This window comes from Oncorhynchus clarkii, chromosome 7 (assembly GCF_045791955.1).
Source record: "Oncorhynchus clarkii lewisi isolate Uvic-CL-2024 chromosome 7, UVic_Ocla_1.0, whole genome shotgun sequence".
NCBI classification, from domain to species: Eukaryota; Metazoa; Chordata; class Actinopteri; order Salmoniformes; family Salmonidae; genus Oncorhynchus; species Oncorhynchus clarkii.
Window position 1 is genome coordinate 67,873,278 of NC_092153.1, and position 20,690 is coordinate 67,893,967.

At 43.0% G+C, this 20,690-nt stretch overlaps 1 protein-coding gene across 4 annotated transcripts in view; it reads left to right on the top strand.

The window, feature by feature from the left end:
- Positions 1-20,690, top strand: part of LOC139413715 (plasma membrane calcium-transporting ATPase 1-like) — a 186,584-nt gene that overhangs the window by 70,441 nt on the left and 95,453 nt on the right. For all 4 annotated transcript variants that reach the window (XM_071161407.1, XM_071161405.1, XM_071161406.1 and 1 more), the window contains exons 3-6: positions 18,383-18,580; positions 18,811-19,068; positions 19,663-19,788; positions 20,018-20,143. In XM_071161407.1, the coding sequence (XP_071017508.1) occupies positions 18,383-18,580; positions 18,811-19,068; positions 19,663-19,788; positions 20,018-20,143 (708 nt within the window). The remainder of the gene's footprint in view (positions 1-18,382; positions 18,581-18,810; positions 19,069-19,662; positions 19,789-20,017; positions 20,144-20,690) is intronic.

Genomic DNA, 20,690 nt, shown 5'->3' on the forward strand with positions numbered 1-20,690 from the left:
CCATCACACTGCACACTGCCCAATCCCATCTGGACAAGAGGAATACCTATGTTAACCTGTTGCGACGACCAAACCCGGATCCGGGATTCTATTTATAGACCTAAGCTCATTACCATAACGCAACGTTAACTATTCATGAAAATCGCAAATGAAATGAAATAAATATGCTAGCTCTCAAGCTTAGCCTTTTGTTAACAACACTGTCATCTCAGATTTTCAAAATATGCTTTTCAACCATAGGAAAACAATCATTTGTGTAACAGTAGCTAGCTAGCGTAGCATTTAGCGTTAGCATTAGCGTTAGCATTAGCGTTAGCATTTAGCAGGCAACTATCACAAAAACAAGTAAAGCCTTCAAATAAAATAACTTACCTTTGAAGAACTTCTGATGTTTTCAATGAGGAGACTCTCAGTTAGATAGCAGATGCTCCGTTTTTCCAAAAAGATTCTTTGTGTATTAGAAATAGCTCCGTTTTGTACATCACATTTGGCTACCAAAAAAAAAAAACGAAAATTCAGCCCTCAAAACGCGAACTTTTTTCCAAATTAACTCCATAATATTGACTGAAACATGGCAAACGTGGTTTAGAATCAATCCTCAAGGTGTTTTTCCACATATCTCTTCAATGATATATCCTTCGTGGAAGCCTGGTTTCTCCTTGCTCTCAAATGGAAAAATAATTGCACCTGGCTTTACGCTCCAATTTCGACGCAGGGACACCAGGCGGACACTTGGAAAATGTAGTCTCTTATGGTCAATCTTCCAATGATATGCCTACAAATACGTCACAATGCTGCTAACACTTTGGGGGAACGACAGAAAGTGTAGGCTCATTCCTTGCGCAATCACAGCCATATAAGGAGACAATGGAAAACAGAGCTTCAGAAATTCTGCTCATTTCCTGGTTGATGCATCATCTTGGTTTCGCCTGTAGAATGAGTTCTGGGGCACTTACAGACAATATCTTTGCAGATTCTGAAACTTCAGAGTGTTTTCTTTCAAAAACTGTCAAGAATATGCATAGTCGAGCATCTTTTCGTGACAAAATATCGCGCTTAAAACGGGAACGTTTTTTATCCAAAAATGAAATAGCGCCCCTAGAGATCAAAGAGGTTAAGATTGCTGTTCATTGACTACAGCTCAACATTTAACACCATATTACCCTCCAAACTCGTCATTAAGCTCGAGACCCTGGTTCTCATGCCCACACTGTGCAACTTGGTCCTGGACTTTCTGACGGGCAGCACCCAGGTGGCTAAGGTAGGAAACAACATCTCCACCCCGCTAATCCTCAAAAATGGGGCCCCATAAGGGTGCGTTCTCAGCCCTCTTCTGTACTCCCTGTTCACCTATGACTGCGTAGCCATTCATGCTTCCAACTCAATCATCAAGTTTGCAGACGACACTACAGTGGTAGGCCTGATTACCAACAACGATGAGACAACCTACAGGGAGGAGGTGAAGGCCCCCCCGTACACTACACTAAGTTAACTGTGCCTTTAAACAGTTTGGAAATTATGTCATAGCTTAGCATATTTAACATGCTGATAGAATTTTGGTAAAACTGATTTAAGTTTCCCTGCCTTAAAGTCCCCGACCAATAGGAGCGCCGCCTCTGGATGAGCGTTTTCCTATTTCTTATTGCAGTATACAGCTCATTGAGTTCGGTTTTAGTGCCAGCATCGGTCTGTGGTGGTATGTAGACAGCTATGAATAATACAGATGAAAACTCTCTCGGTAGATAGTGTGGTCTACAGCTTATCATGATATACTCTACCTCAGGCAAGCAAAACCTCTAGACTTCCTTAGATATCATGCACCAGCTATTGTTTACAAATATACATTGGCCACCGCCCCGTGTCTTTCCAGAGGCTGCTGTTCTATCCTGCCGATGGAGTGTATAACTCGCCAGCTGTATGTTATTAATGTCATAGTTCAGCCGCAACTCGGTGAAACATAAGATATTAGTTTTAATCCCCCTTTGGTAGGATATACGTGCTTTGAGTTCGTACCCTTTATTTTCTAGTCAGTAGTTAACTGTAATGTAGTTGTTCATGTCATGGTCATTAAATCATCTATTGGGGTTGACATCCATACAAGCATTATACTCAAATGTTTACCTCAACATACTGTGCAATACAAACAATAGCCTGAATGTAGTAATGTTGCTGGGGGGCAATTCGGGATCTTTCCCCCACGCATCAGAGTTCCTCTGTCCAGTGTCCTTTTGCCCATCATAATCTTTTATTTTTATTGGCCAGTCTGAGATATGGCTTTTTCTTTGCAACTCTGCCTAGAAGTCCAGCATCCCGGAGGACTTCACTGTTGACGTTGAGACTGGTGTTTTGTGGGTACTACTTAATGAAGCTGCCAGTTGAGGACTTGTGAGGCATCTGTTTCTCAAACTAGACACTCTATTGTACTTGTCCTCTTGCTCAGTTGTGCACCAGGGCCTCCCACTCCTCTTTCTATTCTGGTTAGAGCAAGTTTGCGCTGTTCTGTGAAGGGAGTAGTACACAGCATTGTACTATATATATATATATATATATATATATATATATATACATACATACATACACACATACATACATACATACACACATACATACATACACATACGTACATACATACACATACATACATACATACATACACATACATACATACACACATACATACATACATACACATACACACATACATACATACACATACACACATACATACATACACATACATACACACACATACATGCATAGATAGATAGTTATGCGTTTATATATTTCCAGGTGGCCCCAGCAGGAATTGATACTGATATACCACGATCGTGACGTTGCAAACACCATGCTCTACCAACTGCGCCACACAGGACCACATGTATTACATTAGGATTCCCAGTGGAACACCACCACCACAATTATCAAGCTGTTACTTTCTGTTCATCTGGAGATGGATGAAGCACATTAAGTAGATGGCACTTCTATATCAATCTTGTAGATCAGAGATGTGAATGTTTTCCTCTAATCCCCTGAAAGCAGATGTTAGGGAGTGAGTCATACAGGGAGGTAGTTCTCTGGAGGTTTACTTGTTTCTTATCAACCACACTACATTACCATTTCTAGTATTATGAGTCATTGGCTGTTAATTATTCAAGTAAACTTCTAATGATGTGATTCAAGTGTGGCTCAGTTGGTAAAGCGTGGCACTTGCAACGCCAGGGTTGTGAATTCGATTCCCAGTAAGGGACCAGTACCACAAATGTATGTACGCACTACGATAAGTCGCTCTGGAAAAGAGTATCTGCTAAATGACTAACATGTAAATGTAGGATAAAATGGTGAGAGAGATATGGGAAGGTATAAGAAGTGAAAAGATGAGAGGGAAACAAAGAGATGGAGAGAGATTGACATAACATAGATAGTAAAGGACTGAGAAATAGAAAGGGGTGGAAGCAAGGGAGAGAGAGAGAGTTTGTCTTTCGTAAGTTGTTTGTCTATTTTACTTGCTTTGTCAATGTAAACATATGTTTCCCAGGCCAATTAAGCCCCTTTGAATTGAATTGAATTTAGAGGGTGAGGGAAACTCTTCCCTCCATGAGAGTTTGTGCCTGCTGCCGCCGATGTGTTCAGGAAGCACAAGACGTCTGTGGTCCCTCAGAGAGAGAGAGCAAAACAACATACATGATGGGAATGGTGACTCCTCCAGAGAATGGCTGTGTCCTGTTAAATGTGGACTTACTGTGTCTGATTATGATCCGGATTTTCGCTATCACTCACACTCTCTCTCTTTATCAATCTGTATAAACAGTAGGGATTTTTCTTGTTTTTTTTATGAGTAATGATCAAAATAGCTTCACAAATGGTCGTAGTCCCACTACCTTTCCCTGCTATTTTATCTATTTGTTGTTTTTATTTTTCTCCTGTCAGGTCATTTGCACTTCTTTCTGACTGACGAGACGAGTCTTGTCTGTCTGTCCGTCCGTCCGTCCGTGAAGCCTGGGTCTGCCAGTAGCCAAGCAGAGTAGTAGACAGAGAGTAGCCTGAAGGTGACTTCCTTAATTTTACAGTATACCCCTTAAAAGTCAGTTAAGTTGCACAATAGTGAGGTCGCCATGGTTTCAAACTTGGCTCGGAGAAGAGATTTTGAGAGATAAAAAGAAACACAATTTAAGGAAAGTGTAATGCGTGTCTATACAGATAGCTTAGGGAAGAGACTGTTGTCTTTTGTCCTAGAGAAGCCTTTGATTTTCCGTTATTCCTCCAGAAAGCCTCGGATGCTCTTGGACAAATTCCCAATCTAGTAAAAGTGTCGGAGCGCACACAAATCACTTCGCTGCCTCTGCAGTAAAAGCCGGCATAGACCATTAACAGTAAAATGGTGACACTGGCGGTGGGCAGGAGAAACAGGGGGATCCCCCATCCCATATCAATCCTTATTAGACTGTTCTCGTTTTATCACCTTTAACACTATAAAGAGTGAGAGAGAGAAATTATGGAGAGGAGAGAAAGAAGGGGAGGGAAAGGGAAGAATGTGTGGGGAAAATAAGGATGATAGAGGGAGATGGAATGGTTGAGAGGTGGAGGCGGGGAGAATGAGGGATGTAAAGGGAGATGGAGCAAGAGGGAGCGAGGGAAGATTTAGTAAAGTGAGTGAAGGAATATCAGGCTTCACAGGCCAGTTGGCACAGAGAGGGAATATGATCAAAACCCCAGGACTCTGGACACTTCTAAAACCTCCCTCCATAATCCCACCACTCAGAGAGACAGAGAAAAAGACAGCGGGAGAAGAACAAATTACACAGTGAAAGAGGAGAGCAATGGCCAGAGAAATAATATTTGGTTGCTGAAAGAGAGTGAAAGAGAGACTAAAAAAGTAGCAATAAAGAGAAAGAAAGGCAAGAAGCAGAGTATTGCTTCAGCAGTGAGAGAAATGGAGAGACGAGAAAGATTGGGAGAAAAGGGAAGAGGTGAGGGAGAGGCGGAAGAGGGAGGGAAAGAGGTGGGAGGGAGAAAGATTGGGAGAAAAGGGAAGAGGTGAGGGAGAGGCGGAAGAGGGAGGAAAAGAGAGGTGGGAGGGAGAAAGATTGGGAGAAAAGGGAAGAGGTGAGGGAGAGGCGGAAGAGGGAGGGATAAAGAGGTGGGAGGGAGAAAGAGAGGCATCGAAATATTGGAGGGAGTAAGTGAGAGAGGGTGGAGGGTGGGAGAGACTGGTTAGCTGAGCTGCCAATATAGCAGCACATTGATGAAGTCAGTGACCAATACATAGAGAGGGAGGGGCATAGAATATAAAGAAAAGGATAAGATCGAAGGGAAAGGTCAGACTGAGAAAGAGAGGCGAGGATGAAAGAGGAAGGTGGAGAAAGAATATTTGTATTTATTTTAACAGGTAAGCCATCGCTTTTACAAATGTGCCCTGAAAATACAACAAACATACTACTGTGTGTGTGTGTGTGTGTGTGTGTGTGTGTGTGTGTGTGTGTGTGTGTGTGTGTGTGTGTGTGTGTGTGTGTGTGTGTGTGTGTGTGTGTGTGTGTGTGTGTGTGTGTGTGTGTGTGTGTGTGTGTGTGTGTGTGTGTGTGTGTGTGTGTGTGTGTGTGTGTCTCATAGGAAGCACAAATAAAACATCACAAATCACCCAGAAAATGAGGGATAGGGAGTGAAGAGAATAGAGAATAATCAACTAATTTTCTCTCTTCTGAAGCAAGGGAAAGTCTGACAATGTTATTTACTTCACATTCACAGCGCAGTCCTTTGCAAATCTGCTGCCACAAGCAAGTGTCCAGAGAAAGCATGTGTTCGCACAAAATTCAACGTGAGCAAGTGAAAAAGAATCTACACAATACCCCATGTACTCAGCATGTGGCCATGCTGCATGAGAAGTACTTTCTGCTTTTTTTTTTTTTTTTTAGGCTACTCACAGAAATAGAGTGCATTCAGAAAGTATTCAGACCCCTTGACTTTTTCCACATTTTGTTACTTTACAGCCTTATTCTAAAATGGATTAAATCTTTTTTTCCCTCATCAATCTACACACAATACCCCATAATGACAAAACAAAAACAGGTTTTAAAAATGTATTTAAAATAAACAACTGAAATATCACATTTACATAAGTATTCAGACCCTTTACTCAGTACTTTGTTGATACACAATTGGCAGAGATTCTTGGGTATGACGCTACAAGCTTGGCACACCTGTATTTGGGGAGTTACTCCCAATTTTCTCTGCAGATCCTCTGTCAGGTTGGATGGGGAGCGTGACTGCACAGCTATTTTCAGGTTTCTCTTCAATCAGGTTCAAGTCTGGGCTCTGGCTGGGCCACTCAAGGACATGCAGAGACTTGTCCCGAAGCGTTGTTTTGGCTCTGTGCTTAGGGTCGATGTCCTGTTGGAAGGTGAACCTTCGCCCCAGTCTGAGATCCTGAGCGCTCTGGAGCAGATTTTCATCAAGGGTCTCTCTGTACTTTGCTCCATTCATCTTTGCCTCAAACCTGACTAGTCTCCCAGTCCATGCTGCAGAAAAACATCACCACAGCATGATGCTGCCACCACCATGCCTCACCGCAGGGATGGTGCCATGTTTCCTCCAGATGTGATGCTTGGCAGTCAGGCCGAAGAATTCAATCTTGGTTTCATCAGACCAGAGAATCTTGTTTCTCATGGTCTGAGAGTCCTTTAGGTGCCTTTTGGCAAACCTCAAGCGGGCTGTCATGTGCCTTTTACTGAGGAGTGTCTTTCGTCTGGCCACTCTACCATAAAAGCCTGATTGGTGGAGTGCTGCATAGATGGTTGTCCTTCTGAAAGGTTCCCCCATCTCCACAGAGCAACTCTAGAGCTCTGTCAGAGTGGCCATCGGGATCATGGTCACCTCCCTCACCAAGACCATTCTCCCCTTATGGCTCAGTTTGGCCGGTCGGCCATCTCTAGGAAGAGTCTTGGTGGGTCCAAACTTCTTCCATTTAAGAATGATGGAGGCCACTGTGTTCTTGGGGACCTTCAATGCTGCAGAAATGTTTTGGTACCCGTCACCAGATCTGTGCCTCGACACAATCTTGTCTCGGACCTCTACGGACAATTCCTTCAAACTCATGTCTTGTTTTTTGCTCTGACATGCACTGTCAACTGTGGGACCTTATATAGACAGGTGTGTGCCTTTCCAAATCATGTCCAATCAATTGAATTTACCACAAGTGGACTCCAATCAAGTTGTAGAAACATCTCAAGGATGATCATTGGAAACAGGATGCACCTGAGTCTCATAGCAAAGGGTCTGAACACTTAGGTAAATCTTTTTTATAGCTAAATCTTTTTTTTAATTCATTTTCAAGCATTTCTAAAAAACTGTTTTCGCTTTGTTATTATGGGGTATTGGATGTAGATTGAGGAAAATGTTTTATTTCATCTATTTTAGAATAAGGCTGTAACGTAACAAAATGGAAAAAGTATACTGAATATTTTCCGAATGCACTGTACATGTAATCTCCTACCAATGATATTTTCTCTCCATTTGAAATTTGTTTCACCCACAGAGATACATTCTCCCACATAATAACCTATTAGCTCATTACTGCCCTGGCCTTATTTCTTCATAAATAAATGACTTTTTCCACATTTTGTTACGTTAAAGCTTATTCTAAAATGGATTCAATTGTTTTTCTTCCTCATCAATCTACACACAATGCTCTATAATGACAAGGCCATGTACTGTACTGTACTGTAGTTAGTTAGTTAGGGTATAATGTGTATATTTATGTTGTGTATATACAGTGCACATTTTTACGAGGCCTAGGTCTCTTAAATGTCTTCCCTGTTGAAATAAAGGTTGAATAAAATAATTAATTGGCCCCTTCCGCGGCCGCCATCCCATAACACGCTGCTCGCCGGACGATGGTGGCCGTGTAAATATGTATTTCCTGTCAGGCTGTGTGTGGCGAGTTCCCTTTTAGGTTAGTCAGCAAAACACAAAACATTTTATCTTTTTGAAGAGGCAGGATCAATACGTTTTGAGTTGCTGTTGATGTCAATGCTCTCTCCTCCCCATGGTTGCTCTCTCACTCTCCAAATGGTTTCCTCTATACCACTCCCTCTCCACCCTCTGCACCTGCTCCTCTATTACTGCCCATGGAAACAGAGGGATGAGAAAGGGACACAATGTAAAAGTGAGTAACACTTGACATTTATCAGGGTAACTGGAAGGCTACACTAACAGAACAGGACTCTGGGCAGACGGCCAGTCCATAGAATACTCTGTCACTTTTGATAGCTCTCCAGACTAGACAGAAATTGCTTGGCAGCAGTGTTTTGTTTTGTGACTTTTTTCTCCTTCCTTTATTTGACCACTGAGGGGAGGGGAGGTTAAGAGGATAGTCTAACTACTGTATCTGTCTGTAGTTCAAGGCTCCAGTACTCTGTAGTTAAAGGGTGTTGTACTCTGCCTTCCACTGGTCTCAGCTTGTGGTCATTGAGGCCAGGGTCAGACTAAACCTGCTGGCCTGAAACAAATAGATGTTAGAGGTTGCAACCAAATTACTCATCACTCTCTTTCTTCTTCTCTCTTTTCCCTCTCTTTTATCTTTCTTCTCCCTCCCTCTCTCAACCCCATTGCCCCTTCTCCTTCTCTCTGTTTCTTGATTCCCCCTCTGTCTCTTTCTTTCCCCTCTCCTACCATTTTTTTCTCTCACTCCTCTCTACTCACCCCCTCACAAGAAATAAAAGGTGATATGCCCAAATGACTATTGCTCTGTCACGCTCACCTCGGTCATTATGAAGTGCTTAGAGAATCTGGTCATGGCCCACATCAATGCCAGCATGCCAGGCACACTGGACCCACTGCCATTTCCATCGCTATTCACACGGCCATAACACATCTGGACAAGAGGAACAGCTATGTGAGAATGCTGTTCAATGGCTACAGTTCACCGTACAACACTATTGTTCCCTCCAAGCTCCGAGCCCTTGGTCTAGACACCACCCTCTGCAACTGGATCCTGGACTTGCTGACGGCAAACCACATGGGGCGGCAGGTAGCCTAGTGGTTAAAGCGTTGGGCCAGTAACTCAAAGGTTGCTTGATCGAATCCCCAAGCTTGGGTAAAGGTAAAAAAGGTCAAATCTATCGTTCTGCCCCTGAACAAGGCAGTTAACCCACTGTTCTTAAGCCGTCATTGTAAATAAGAACTTGTTCTTAACTGACTTGCCTGGTTAAATAAAGATTCAATAAAAAAAATAGGATGCTGTGAGGATAGGCAACAACACCTCCTCCACACTGACTCGTAACACAGGGGCCCCTCATGGGCTTTGCATGACACCAAAGTGTCTTTGCAAGACTGCGTGGCTTTGCACGATACCAACTCCATCAACACAGTTGTAGGCCTGATAACCAACAATGAGGAGGTAAATGGGGAGGAGGTAAATTAACTGGCGTTGTGGTGTCACGACAATAACCTCTCCCTCAATGTCAGCAAATCAAATGAGTTGATTGTTCACTTCAGGAAGCAGAGGGAACATGTCCATGTCAATGGGACTGTATTAGAGAGTCATGAGTCACAAGTTTTTATGTTCCTCAGCGTTCACTTCACTGAGGACTTGTCCATTACCTTCATTTACCAACAACACCACCGCTTTTGTCAAGAGGGTTCAAAAACACCTCTAGTTCCTAAAGCGCCTGAAGAAATTTGACTTGCCGCCCGGGTCCTCTCCAAATACTACCGTTGCGCCATCGAGAGCATCCTCACAGGTTGCATCACAGCCTTTTATGGGAATTGCTCCATGCACGACCACAAGGCCCTCCAGTGAGTGGTAAAGACAGCCCAGTATATCGCTGGGACCGTGCTTCCACTCATCCAGGACATATACTCGAAACAGTGCCTGAGGAAGGCACGCAGCATCATCAAGGACCCCACACACCCAAGCCACAAGCTGTTCTCTCCCTTACCGTTGGGCAGGCAGTATCGGAGCATGGGGTCTGATAGAAACTGTCTCTGATCCTGTTGGTATCTACAAGCATCAGACTGCTGAACACTAGAACTGGACTGACCACCTGCTCTGATTCTGATTCTCCACACTTAGCACATATGGACTTGCTCATGCACACACCCACACACATATACATTCATGCTACACACACATCACAACTGCTGCCTCCAAACTCTTATTATACTGCTGAATTTAAACACATGACCCCATCCCCTCTTTCCCCAATACACATGTAAATCTTGAATTAGAAATTGTGCCTTCATGTATTAAACTTCTGCTAAAATGTTTATTCTATTCTACTAAGCCATTTACTTATTTCGTATTCTTATTTTTTACTATTTCTTATTGCTGTTGCATTGCAGATAAGGAACCTAAAAATAAGCATTTCATTGTATGATGTACAGGGCATTGGGAAAGTGTTCGGAGCCCTTGACTTTTCCTACATTTTGTTATGTTATAGCCTTACTCTAAAATTGATTAAATTAAATTGTTTCCTCATCAATCTACACACAACACCCCGTTTTTGCAAATAAAATCCCTTATTTACCTAAGTATTCAGACCCTTTGCTATGAGACTCGAAATTGAGATCAGGTGCATCCTGTTTCCATTGATCATCCTTGAGATGTTTCTACAACTTGATTGATGTCCACCTGTGGTAAATCCAATTGATTGGACATGATTTGGAAAGACACACACCTGTCTATATAAGGTCCCACAGTTGACAGTGCATGTCAGAGCAAACACTAAGCCATGAGTTTGAAGAAATTGTCCGTAGAGCTCCGAGACAGGATTGAGTCGAGGCAGAGTTCTGGGGAAGGGCACCAAAAACTTTCTGCAGCTTTGAAGGTCCCGAAGAACACAGTGGCCTCCATCATTCTTTTAGGTTCTAATTCTCAGAGTAAAACACTCAACAGGCATTCTTCCCAGAGAGTCAATACAGCTGCATTCAGACAAAACATGTTTCCACCACCACAAGTATATATACTCCAATTTAGGCACTCCTCCTTCTCTCCAATCCTTACATCTTTTATGGTTCGACAGGAAGGCGAAGTGATAGGGTAATAAACCATTCTTTTTCCCTTAACTTCTTGGCGCACCAATCCCTTTAAAGGGATCATTTTCGTCAACATCCGCTGAATTGCAGAGCGCAAATTCAAATTAAATTACTAAAAATATTTAATTTTCATGAAATCACAAGTGCAATATAGCAAAACACAGCTTAGCTTGTTGTTAATCCACCTGGTGTGTTAGGTTTTGAAAAAGCTTTTCGGCGAAAGCAAACCAAGAGTTTATGTAAGGACATCTCTCTCAGCAGACAAAACATTACAAATAGCTAGACAATATTTGGACATTTATGGAAACTTTAGAGTGTTTTCTATCCTAATCTGACAATTATATGCATATTCTAGATTCTGGGCCTGAGAAATAGTCAGTTTCATTTAGGTACGTTTTTAATAGAAACGTCAAAATACTGCCCCCTACACTCAAGAGGTTAAGGGGATCTGACCTGACCTCAACCCCCTTGATGCCTAATCCAAAGATCTCACCCGTATTCCCTATAGCAATCCTGTGATTTCCTCCCGTCCACCCAACACATTCCAAAGACATCTGGATCCTAAAGATAACCATTAACTTCTGATGTAAAAACCATTAACTTCTGATGTAAAAACCAGTCTCTTTCACTCGTCAGATACTATACTGCGGAGTATATCAATGTTCTAAATTCAACCCAGAATCTAACAATTCTTAAATGGAAGAAGTTTGGAACCACCAAGACTCTTCATAGAGCTGGCCGTCTGGCCAAACTGAGCAATCTAGGGAGAATAGCCTTGGTCAGGGAGGTGACCAAGAACCCGATGATCACTAACAGAGCTCCAGAGTTCCTCTATGGAGATGGGAGAACCTTCCAAAAGGAAAACCATCTCTGCAGCTCTCCACCAATCAGGCCTTTATGGTAGAATGGCCAGATGGAAGCCACTCCTCAGTAAAAGGTACATGACACCCCTCTTGGAGCTTGAATAAAGGCACTTAAAAACTCTCAGACCTGAATGCCATGCGTCACGTCTGGAGGAAACCTGGCACCATCCCACCATCTGTAGGGATATTCTTTCAGCGGCAGGGACTGGGAGACTAGTCAGGATCGAGGGAAAGATGAACGAAGCAAAGTATAGATACAGTGGGGCAAAAAAAGTATTTAGTCAGCCACCAATTGTGCAAGTTCTCCCACTTAAAAAGATGAGAAAGACATGTAATTTTCATCATAGGTACACTTCAACTATGACAGACAAAATGAGAAAAAAATTCCAGAAAATCACATTGTAGGATTTTTAATGAATTTATTTGCAAATTATGGTGGAAAATAAGTATTTGGTCACCTACAAACAAGCAAGATTTCTGCCTCTCACAGACCTGTAACTTCTTCTTTAAGAGGCTCCTCTGTCCTCCACTCGTTACCTGTATTAATGGCACCTGTTTGAACTTGTTATCAGCTCTCAATGGTGCAGCTGTAGACCCTTTTTGAGGATCTGAGGACCCATGCCAAATCTTTTCAATCTCCTGAGGGGGAATATGTTTTGTTGTGCCCTCTTCACAACTGTCTTGGTGTGCTTGGACCATGTTAGTTTGTTGCTGATGTGGACACCAAGGAACTTAAAGCTCTCAACCTGCTCCACTGCAGCCCCGTCGTTGAGAATGGGGGAGTGCTCTGTCCTCTTTTTCCTGTAGTCCACAATCATCTCGTTTGCCTCTAATCACATTGTGGGAGAGTTTGTTGTCCTGAAACCACATGGCCAGGTCTCTGGCCTCCTCCCTATAATAGGCCGTCTCATCGGCAAATTTAATCATGGTGTTGGAGTCGTGTTTGGTCGTGCAGTCGTGAGTGAACTGGGAGTACAGGAGGGGACTGAGCACGCACCCCTGAGGGGCCCCTGTGTTGAGGATCAGCGTACCTACCCTTACCACCTGGGGGCGGCCCGTCAGCAAGTCCAGGATCCAGTTGCAGCAGGAGGTATTTAGTCCCAGGTTCCTTAGCTTATTGATGAGCTTTGAGGGCACTTTGGTGTTGAACGCTGAGTTGTTGTCAATGAATACCATTCTCACATAGGTGTTCCTTTTGTTCAGGTGTGAAAGGGCAGTGTGGAGTGCAATAGAGATTGCATCATCTGTGGATTTGTTGGGGCGGAATGCAAATTTGAGTGGATCTAAGGTTTCTGGGATGATGGTGTTGATGTGAGCCATGACCAGCCTTTCAAAGCACTTCATGGCTACAGATGTGAGTGCTACTGGTTGATAGTCATTTAGGCAGATTACCTTAGTGTCCTTGGGCACAGTCACTATTGTGGTCTGCTTAAACCATGTTGGTATTACAGACTCTGACTGGGAGATGTTGAAAATGTCAGTGAAGACACTTGCCAGTTCGTCACCGCATGCTCGCAGTACACGTCCTGGTAATCCGTCTGGCCCTGCGGCCTTGTGAATGTTGACCTGTTTCAAGGTCTTACTCACATCGGCTGTAGAGAGCATGATCACACCGTCTTCTGGAACAGCTGGTGCTCTCATGCATGTTTCAGTGTTATTTTCCTTGAAGCGAGCATAGAAGTAGTTTAGCTTGTCTGGTAGGCTCGTCTCCCTGGGCAGCTCTCGGCTGTGCTTCCCTTTGTAGTCCGTAATGTTTGCAAGCACTTCCACATCCGACAAGCATCAGAGCCTGTGTAGTACGATTTGACGTCCTGAATTGACACTTTGCCTGTTTGATGGTTTGTCAGAGGGCATAGCGGGATTTCTTATAAGCTTCCGGATTAGAGTCCCACTCCTTGAAAGCGGCAGCTCAACCCTTTAGCTCAGTGCGGATGCTGCCTGTAATCCATTGCTTCTGGTTGGGGTATGTACGTGCGGTCGCTGTGGAGACAACGTCATTGATGTGTACTCCTCAATGCCATCGGAGGAATCCTGGAACATATTCCAGTCTGTGTTAGTTAAACAGTCCTGTAGCTTAGCATCTGCTTCATCTGACCACTTTTTTATTGAGCCAGTCACTGGTGCTTCCTGCTTAAATTTTTGCTTGTAAGCAGGAATCAGGAGGATATAATTATGGTCAGATTTGCCAAATGGAGGGCGAAGGTGAGCTTTGTATGCATTTCTGTGTAGGTGGTCCAGAGTTCTTTTTCCTCTGGTTGCACATTTAACAGAAATTTGGTAAAACTGATTTAAGTTTCCCTGCATTAAAGTCCCCGGCCACTAGGAGTGCTGCCTCTGGATGAGCGTTTTCCTATTTCTTATGGCAGTATACAGCTCATTGAGTGCGGTTTTAGTGCCAGCATCGGTCTGTAAACAGCTACGAAGAAGACAGATGAAAACTCTCTCGGTAGGTAGTAGAGAGTGACCGATTATGGTTTTTCAACGCAGATACCGATTATTGGAGGACCAAAAAAGACGATACAATTTTTTATTTAATTTATTATTATTATTTTTTAATAATTACAATTACAACAATACTGAATGAACACTTATTTTAACTTAATATAATACATCAATAAAATCATTTTAGCCTCAAGTAAATAATGAAACATGTTCAATTTGGTTTAAATAATGCAAAAACAAAGTAAAAGTGCAATATGTGCTATGTAAGAAAGCTAACGTTTCAGTTCCTTGCTCCTCAAGCTGGTGGTTCCTTTTAACATGAGTCTTCAATACAATATTCCCAGGTAAGAAGTTTTAGGTTGAAGTTATTATAGGAATTCTAGGACTATTTCCCTCTATACCATTTGTATTTCATTAACCTTTGACTATTGGATATTCTTATAGGCACTTTAGTATTGCCAGTGTAACAGTATAGATTCCATCCCTCTCCTCGCTCCTCCTTGTGCTCGAACCAGCAACACAATGACAACAGCCACCATCGAAGCAGCGTTTCCCATGCAGAGCAAGGGGAACAACTACTAGAAGGCTCAGAGAGGGTGACGTTTTAAACGCTATTAGCGCGCGCTAACTAGCTAGCCATTTCACTTCGGTTACACCAGGTTCATCTCGGGAGTTGATAGGCTTGAAGTCATAAACCGTGCAATGCTTGACGCACAACGAAGAGCTGCTGGCAAAACGCACTAAAGTGCTGTTTGAATGAATGTTTACGCGCCTGCTTCTGCCACCACCGCTCAGTCAGATCCTTAGATGCTTGTATTCTCAGTCACATTATATGCAATGTAGGACATGCTAGATAATATCTAGTAATATCATCAACCATGTGTAGTTAACTAGTGATTATGATTGATTGTTTTTTATGAGATAAGTTTAATGCTAGCTAGCAACTGACCTTGTCTTACTGCATTCGCATAACAGGCAGCCTTCTTGGGGTGTGCAACGAGAGAGAGACAGTTCGTTATTGCGTTGGACTATTTTACTGTAAGGTTGCAAGATTGGATCCCCCGAGCTGACAAGGTGAAAATCTGTCATTCTGCCCCTGAACGAGGCAGTTAACCCACTGTTCCTAGGCCGTCATGGTTAATAAGAATGTGTTCTTAACTGACTTGCCTAGTTAAATAAAGGTATAAAAATAAATCGGCAATTCGGCGCCCAAAAATACCGATTTCCGATTGTTATGAAAACTTGAAATCGGCCCTAATTAATCGTCCATTCCGATTAATCGGTCGACCTCTAGTAGGTAGTGTGGTCTACAGCTTATCGTGAGATACTCTACCTCAGGTGAGCAATAGCTCGAGACTTCCTTAGATATCATGCACCAGCTGTTATTTACAAAAATACATAGTCCGCCTCCCCTTACCTTACCAGACGCCGCTGTTCTATCCTGCCGGTATATCGTATAACCAGTCAGCTGTATGTTGATATTGTCGTCGTTCAGCCACGACTCCGTGAAGCATAAGATGTTACTGTTTTTAATGTTAATACAGTGGGGAGAAGTATTTGATACACTGCCGATTTTGCAGGTTTTCCTACTTACAAAGCATGTAGAGGTCTGTAATTTTTATCATATGTACACTTCAACTGTGAGAGACGGAATCTAAAACAAAAATCCAGAAAATCACATTGTATGATTTTTAAGTAATTAATTTACATTTTATTGCATGACATAAGTATTTGATACATCAGAAAAGCAGAACTTAATATTTGGTACAGAAACCTTTGTTTGCAATTACAGAGATCATACGTTTCCTGTAGTTCTTGACCAGGTTTGCACACACTGCAGCAGAGATTTTGGCCCACTCCTCCATACAGACCTTCTCCAGATCCTTCAGGTTTCGGGGCTGTCACTGGGAAATACGGACTTTCAGCTCCCTCCAAAGATGTTCTATTGGGTTCAGGTCTGGAGACTGGCTAGGCCATTCCAGGACCTTGAGATGCTTCTTACGGAGCCACTCCTTAGTTTCCCTGGTTGTGTGTTTCGGGTTGTTGTCATGCTGGAAGACCCAGCCACGACCCATCTTCAATGCTCTTACTGAGGGAAGGAGGTTGTTGGCCAAGATCTCGCGATACATGACCCCATCCATCCTCCCCTCAATACGGTGCAGACGTCCTGTCCCCTTTGCAGAAAAGCATCCCCAAAGAATGATGTTTCTACCTCCATGCTTCATGGTTGGTGTTCTTGGGGTTGTACTCATCCTCCTTCTTCCTCCAAACACGGTGAGTGGAGTTTAGACTAAAACGCTCTATTTTTGTCTCATCAGACCACATGACCTTCTCCCATTCCTCTTCTGGATCATCCAGATGGTCTTTGGCAAACTTCAGACGGGCCTGGACATGCGCTGGCTTAAACAGGGGGACCTTGCGTGCGCTGCAGGATTTTAATGTGTTACTAATGGTTTTCTTTGAGACTGTGGTCCCAGCTCTCTTCAGGTCATTGACCAGGTCCTGCCGTGTAGTTCTGGGCTGATCCCTCACCTTCCTCATGATCATTGATATCCCACAAGGTGAGATCTTGCATGGAGCCCCAGACCGAGGGTGATTGACCGTCATCTTGAACTTCTTTCATTTTCTAATAATTGCGCCAACAGTTGTTGCCTTCTCACCAAGCTGCTTGCCTATTGTCCTGTAGCCCATCCCAGCCTTGTGCAGGTCTACAATTTGATCCCTGATGTTCTTACACAGCTCTCTGGTCTTGGCCATTGTGGAGAGGTTGGAGTCTGTTTGATTGAGTGTGTGGACAGGTGTCTTTTATACAGGTAACAAGTTCAAACAGGTGCAGTTAATACAGGTAATGAGTGGAGAACAGGAGGGCTTCTTAAAGAAAAACTAACTCTCTGTGACAGCCGGAATTCTTACTGGTTGGTAGGTGATCAAATACTTATGTCATGCAATAAAATGCTAATTAATTACTTAAAAATCATAAAATGTGATTTTCTGGATTTTTGTTTTAGATTCCGTCTCTCACAGTTGAAGTGTATCTATGATAAAAAATACAGACCTCTACATGCTTTGTAAGTAGGAAAACCTGTAAAATCGAATACTTGTTCTCCCCACTGTACATGTAAACAGAAGTTATAGTGACCAGTAGATAAATAGATACATTAGATACTTATGGTAATGGTAATCAATTAACATTAGTGCATTGGTAGTAATAAATCAAATCCAAAATAATTTTAGCAGCAGCGTTGGTAAGGGTGTGTGTATGTATGGGTGTAAGTGTGTTGCGTCAGTGATGAGTGTGTGAGTGAGGGTGTATATGAATGTGTGTATGTGAGTAAGAGTGACAGTGAAGGTGTGTGCGTCTGAGTGGGTAGAGACCTCTGGATAGGCATAGAGTCAGTGTGGATAGATTGTGGGGGAGGGAGAGCAGTAGTTAGACATTACAACAGCCTTGTGATCCTTTCAAACGCCTCATGGCTTCTCATTGACTGACCTCTTTGTTTTTTCTGCGGTTTTCTAGATTTATTTGCAACAATTAAGATTTCAATGAGGTGATGATATATTACTCGGAATCTATGAAACTTATTTTTATCTTAATTCGGGAAATACCAGTTGATCTAAAGGTTTGATTGTAGAAAATGCACAAGGGATAACATGTTTTTTGGACTGGTTTGTGTATTTTATCCAAATGAATGTCAAAGCCTTTGGCAGTAGTTGCCTGGCAGATTGTGTCCACAGTGGGAGGCTGACATGGGGTGTGGATGGGTGTGTTTGAACGGCCGGCTCTACTTGTTTCTATTTGGTATGGCAGCATTTTAGAGTCCGTTTAGACCTTTGGACCAAGGCAAATACAGCAACCTATAGAATCTCCTAAACATTTCTAATCCTGATAGTTTGTCATGCATTTTTCCTACCTCTAAAGTAGCCTTGTGTCAAGCTGAATGTATATATTCAACATCATCTATTGTTTGATCTTGTTGTATGCATTTCTGTGATAACTGTTTACTCTATTACCTGTCTGTTCAATCTCTTATTCTCCTCCTCTCTCTTAGGTCTGTCTGGTAACCCAGTGGATCTGGAGAAGCGTCACACAGCGTTTGGGAAGAACTTCATCCCTCCTAAAAAGCCTAAGTCTTTCCTGGCGCTGGTGTGGGAGGCCCTACAGGATGTTACTCTCATCATCCTGGAGATTGCTGCCGTCATCTCCCTGGGCCTGTCCTTCTACCACCCTCCCGGGGGAGATAGCGAACGTGAGTAGTACACCCTAACCCGGGGCAGTTAGAACGGGTGGGAGGGGTGGTGAGGGGGACTGGGGCATGAAGGGAGAATTGAGGGTTTGCAAATGTTTTCATTTCCTGTTCCACTGACCTGGTCGTGTTGTGGCATTGTTTGTATCACTGACCTGGTTGTGTTGTGGTCTTATATCACTGACCTGGTCTTGACCTGATCATGTTGTGGTCCTGTGTTCTGCTTTCCCCAGTGTGTGGTGAGACAGCATCTGGAGTGGAGGATGAGGGCGAGGCGCAGGCGGGCTGGATCGAAGGCGCCGCCATCTTGTTCTCTGTTGCCATCGTTGTCTTGGTGACAGCGTTTAACGACTGGAGCAAGGAGAAGCAATTCCGCGGGCTGCAGAGCCGCATCGAACAGGAGCAAAAGTTCACCGTCATCCGCAAAGGCCAGGTCATCCAGATCCCTGTGTCCGAACTAGTGACAGGAGACATCGCCCAGATCAAATACGGTAAGACAGATAAGGTTCAGATAAAATAAGAGATGAAATGTGCTTGAGTGAAACATGCTGTGGCATTCCCCTGACAGGATACAGTCAGACCTTGGTTTAAATACATGTGTATTTGTTATTTAAATACTTAATTTCTATCTATTTGAGTATTTTCAAATAACGTGGCCTTAATTAACTACTTCTATTGGAAGTATTTGAAGGTATTTTCAAATAAATTACTATAAATAGTCTACTATTTGAAGGTATTTTCAAATACTTAGTTCCAAATAGGCCTGCATTATCTAAAATACCAAATAGACCTGGTTCAAATGCGTGGGAGTATTAAACTATTTGTATACACACTGTGTATTTTAGTATTTTTCAAATACATGCCAATACTTTACAAGTATATTTCCAAATACATTTCAATATTCAACTACTTGTTTTGAAATAAAAAATGTAAAAATACTTACTTCCAAATGATTTTGAAAGTATTTGATATACCCTAAATAATATTTGAACCCAGGTCTGAATTCATTGACCAAATATACAAAGGTACGGAATACGGTGAGACATTGTATATCACAGTCATATAATTGTGTAACTGTTTCCTAGGTGATCTGCTGCCAGCTGATGGTATCCTGATCCAGGGCAACGACCTGAAGATTGACGAAAGCTCTCTGACTGGTGAATCAGACCAAGTCAGGAAGTCCCTCGAGAAAGACCCCATGCTGCTGTCCGGTGAGAGCGCCTATTCATAATATCACTATTATCAGACATTCAATATCCCAGTCAGGACCTCTATTGTTTTAAATGAAAACATATGTCGTGTGATACAGTATGTAGACTGAAAATTGAGGACAATGGAATAACATACAGTACAGTTATTCATACATATAGTACAGTTCTGACCTTTTTGTTAATCTATCTCTCTCTCTCTCTCTCTCCTTTCTCCCCCTTCCTCCTCCAGGCACCCATGTGATGGAGGGATCAGGTAGAATGGTGGTGTCTGCAGTGGGTCTCAACTCCCAGACTGGAATCATCTTCACTCTGCTGGGGGCGGGAGACAGCGACGAGGAAAAAAAGATCAAGAAAGGTAAGAGATGGGGGGGGGGGACGACAAATGCACATCGCCATGGTAACAGTTCACAGAGAGTCAGTGACTGGCTTTTTCCCCAATCTGTCTCCTGTGTGTGTGTTTCGATCTACCGAGCTATCCTTGTCCTTCTACGTGAGCGCTCTGTTTGCTGGTTCCCCGAGGTAAGATTCTAGTGGAAGAATGAGTTACTCCAGTCTGTTGAACTCTAGGACTCTAGGACGAAACATCTGTACCATGGAGGCCAGAGGTTCCATTCAGTTTCCTTGACATCGCTGTCCTTATTTATCTAATCCCCGGTGTGTTTTCACATCCAAACCGAGGCCCTTTCTAGACCACTCCTTCACCGGAGTGGTTCTGTTCTGTTCATGGATGATTGGGTGGTCATTCTATGCCCGTATCACAGACCCACTGTCAGGAAAAACGGATTTCCACTCTCTTTCATCCCTCCCTTTCATATGTGTTCTAATTTAACAAGCAACACTAAGGCGTCCAGTGCAGTTAATCTACATATATATCTACATGGTCTCTACTGAGCTTGTGTTCC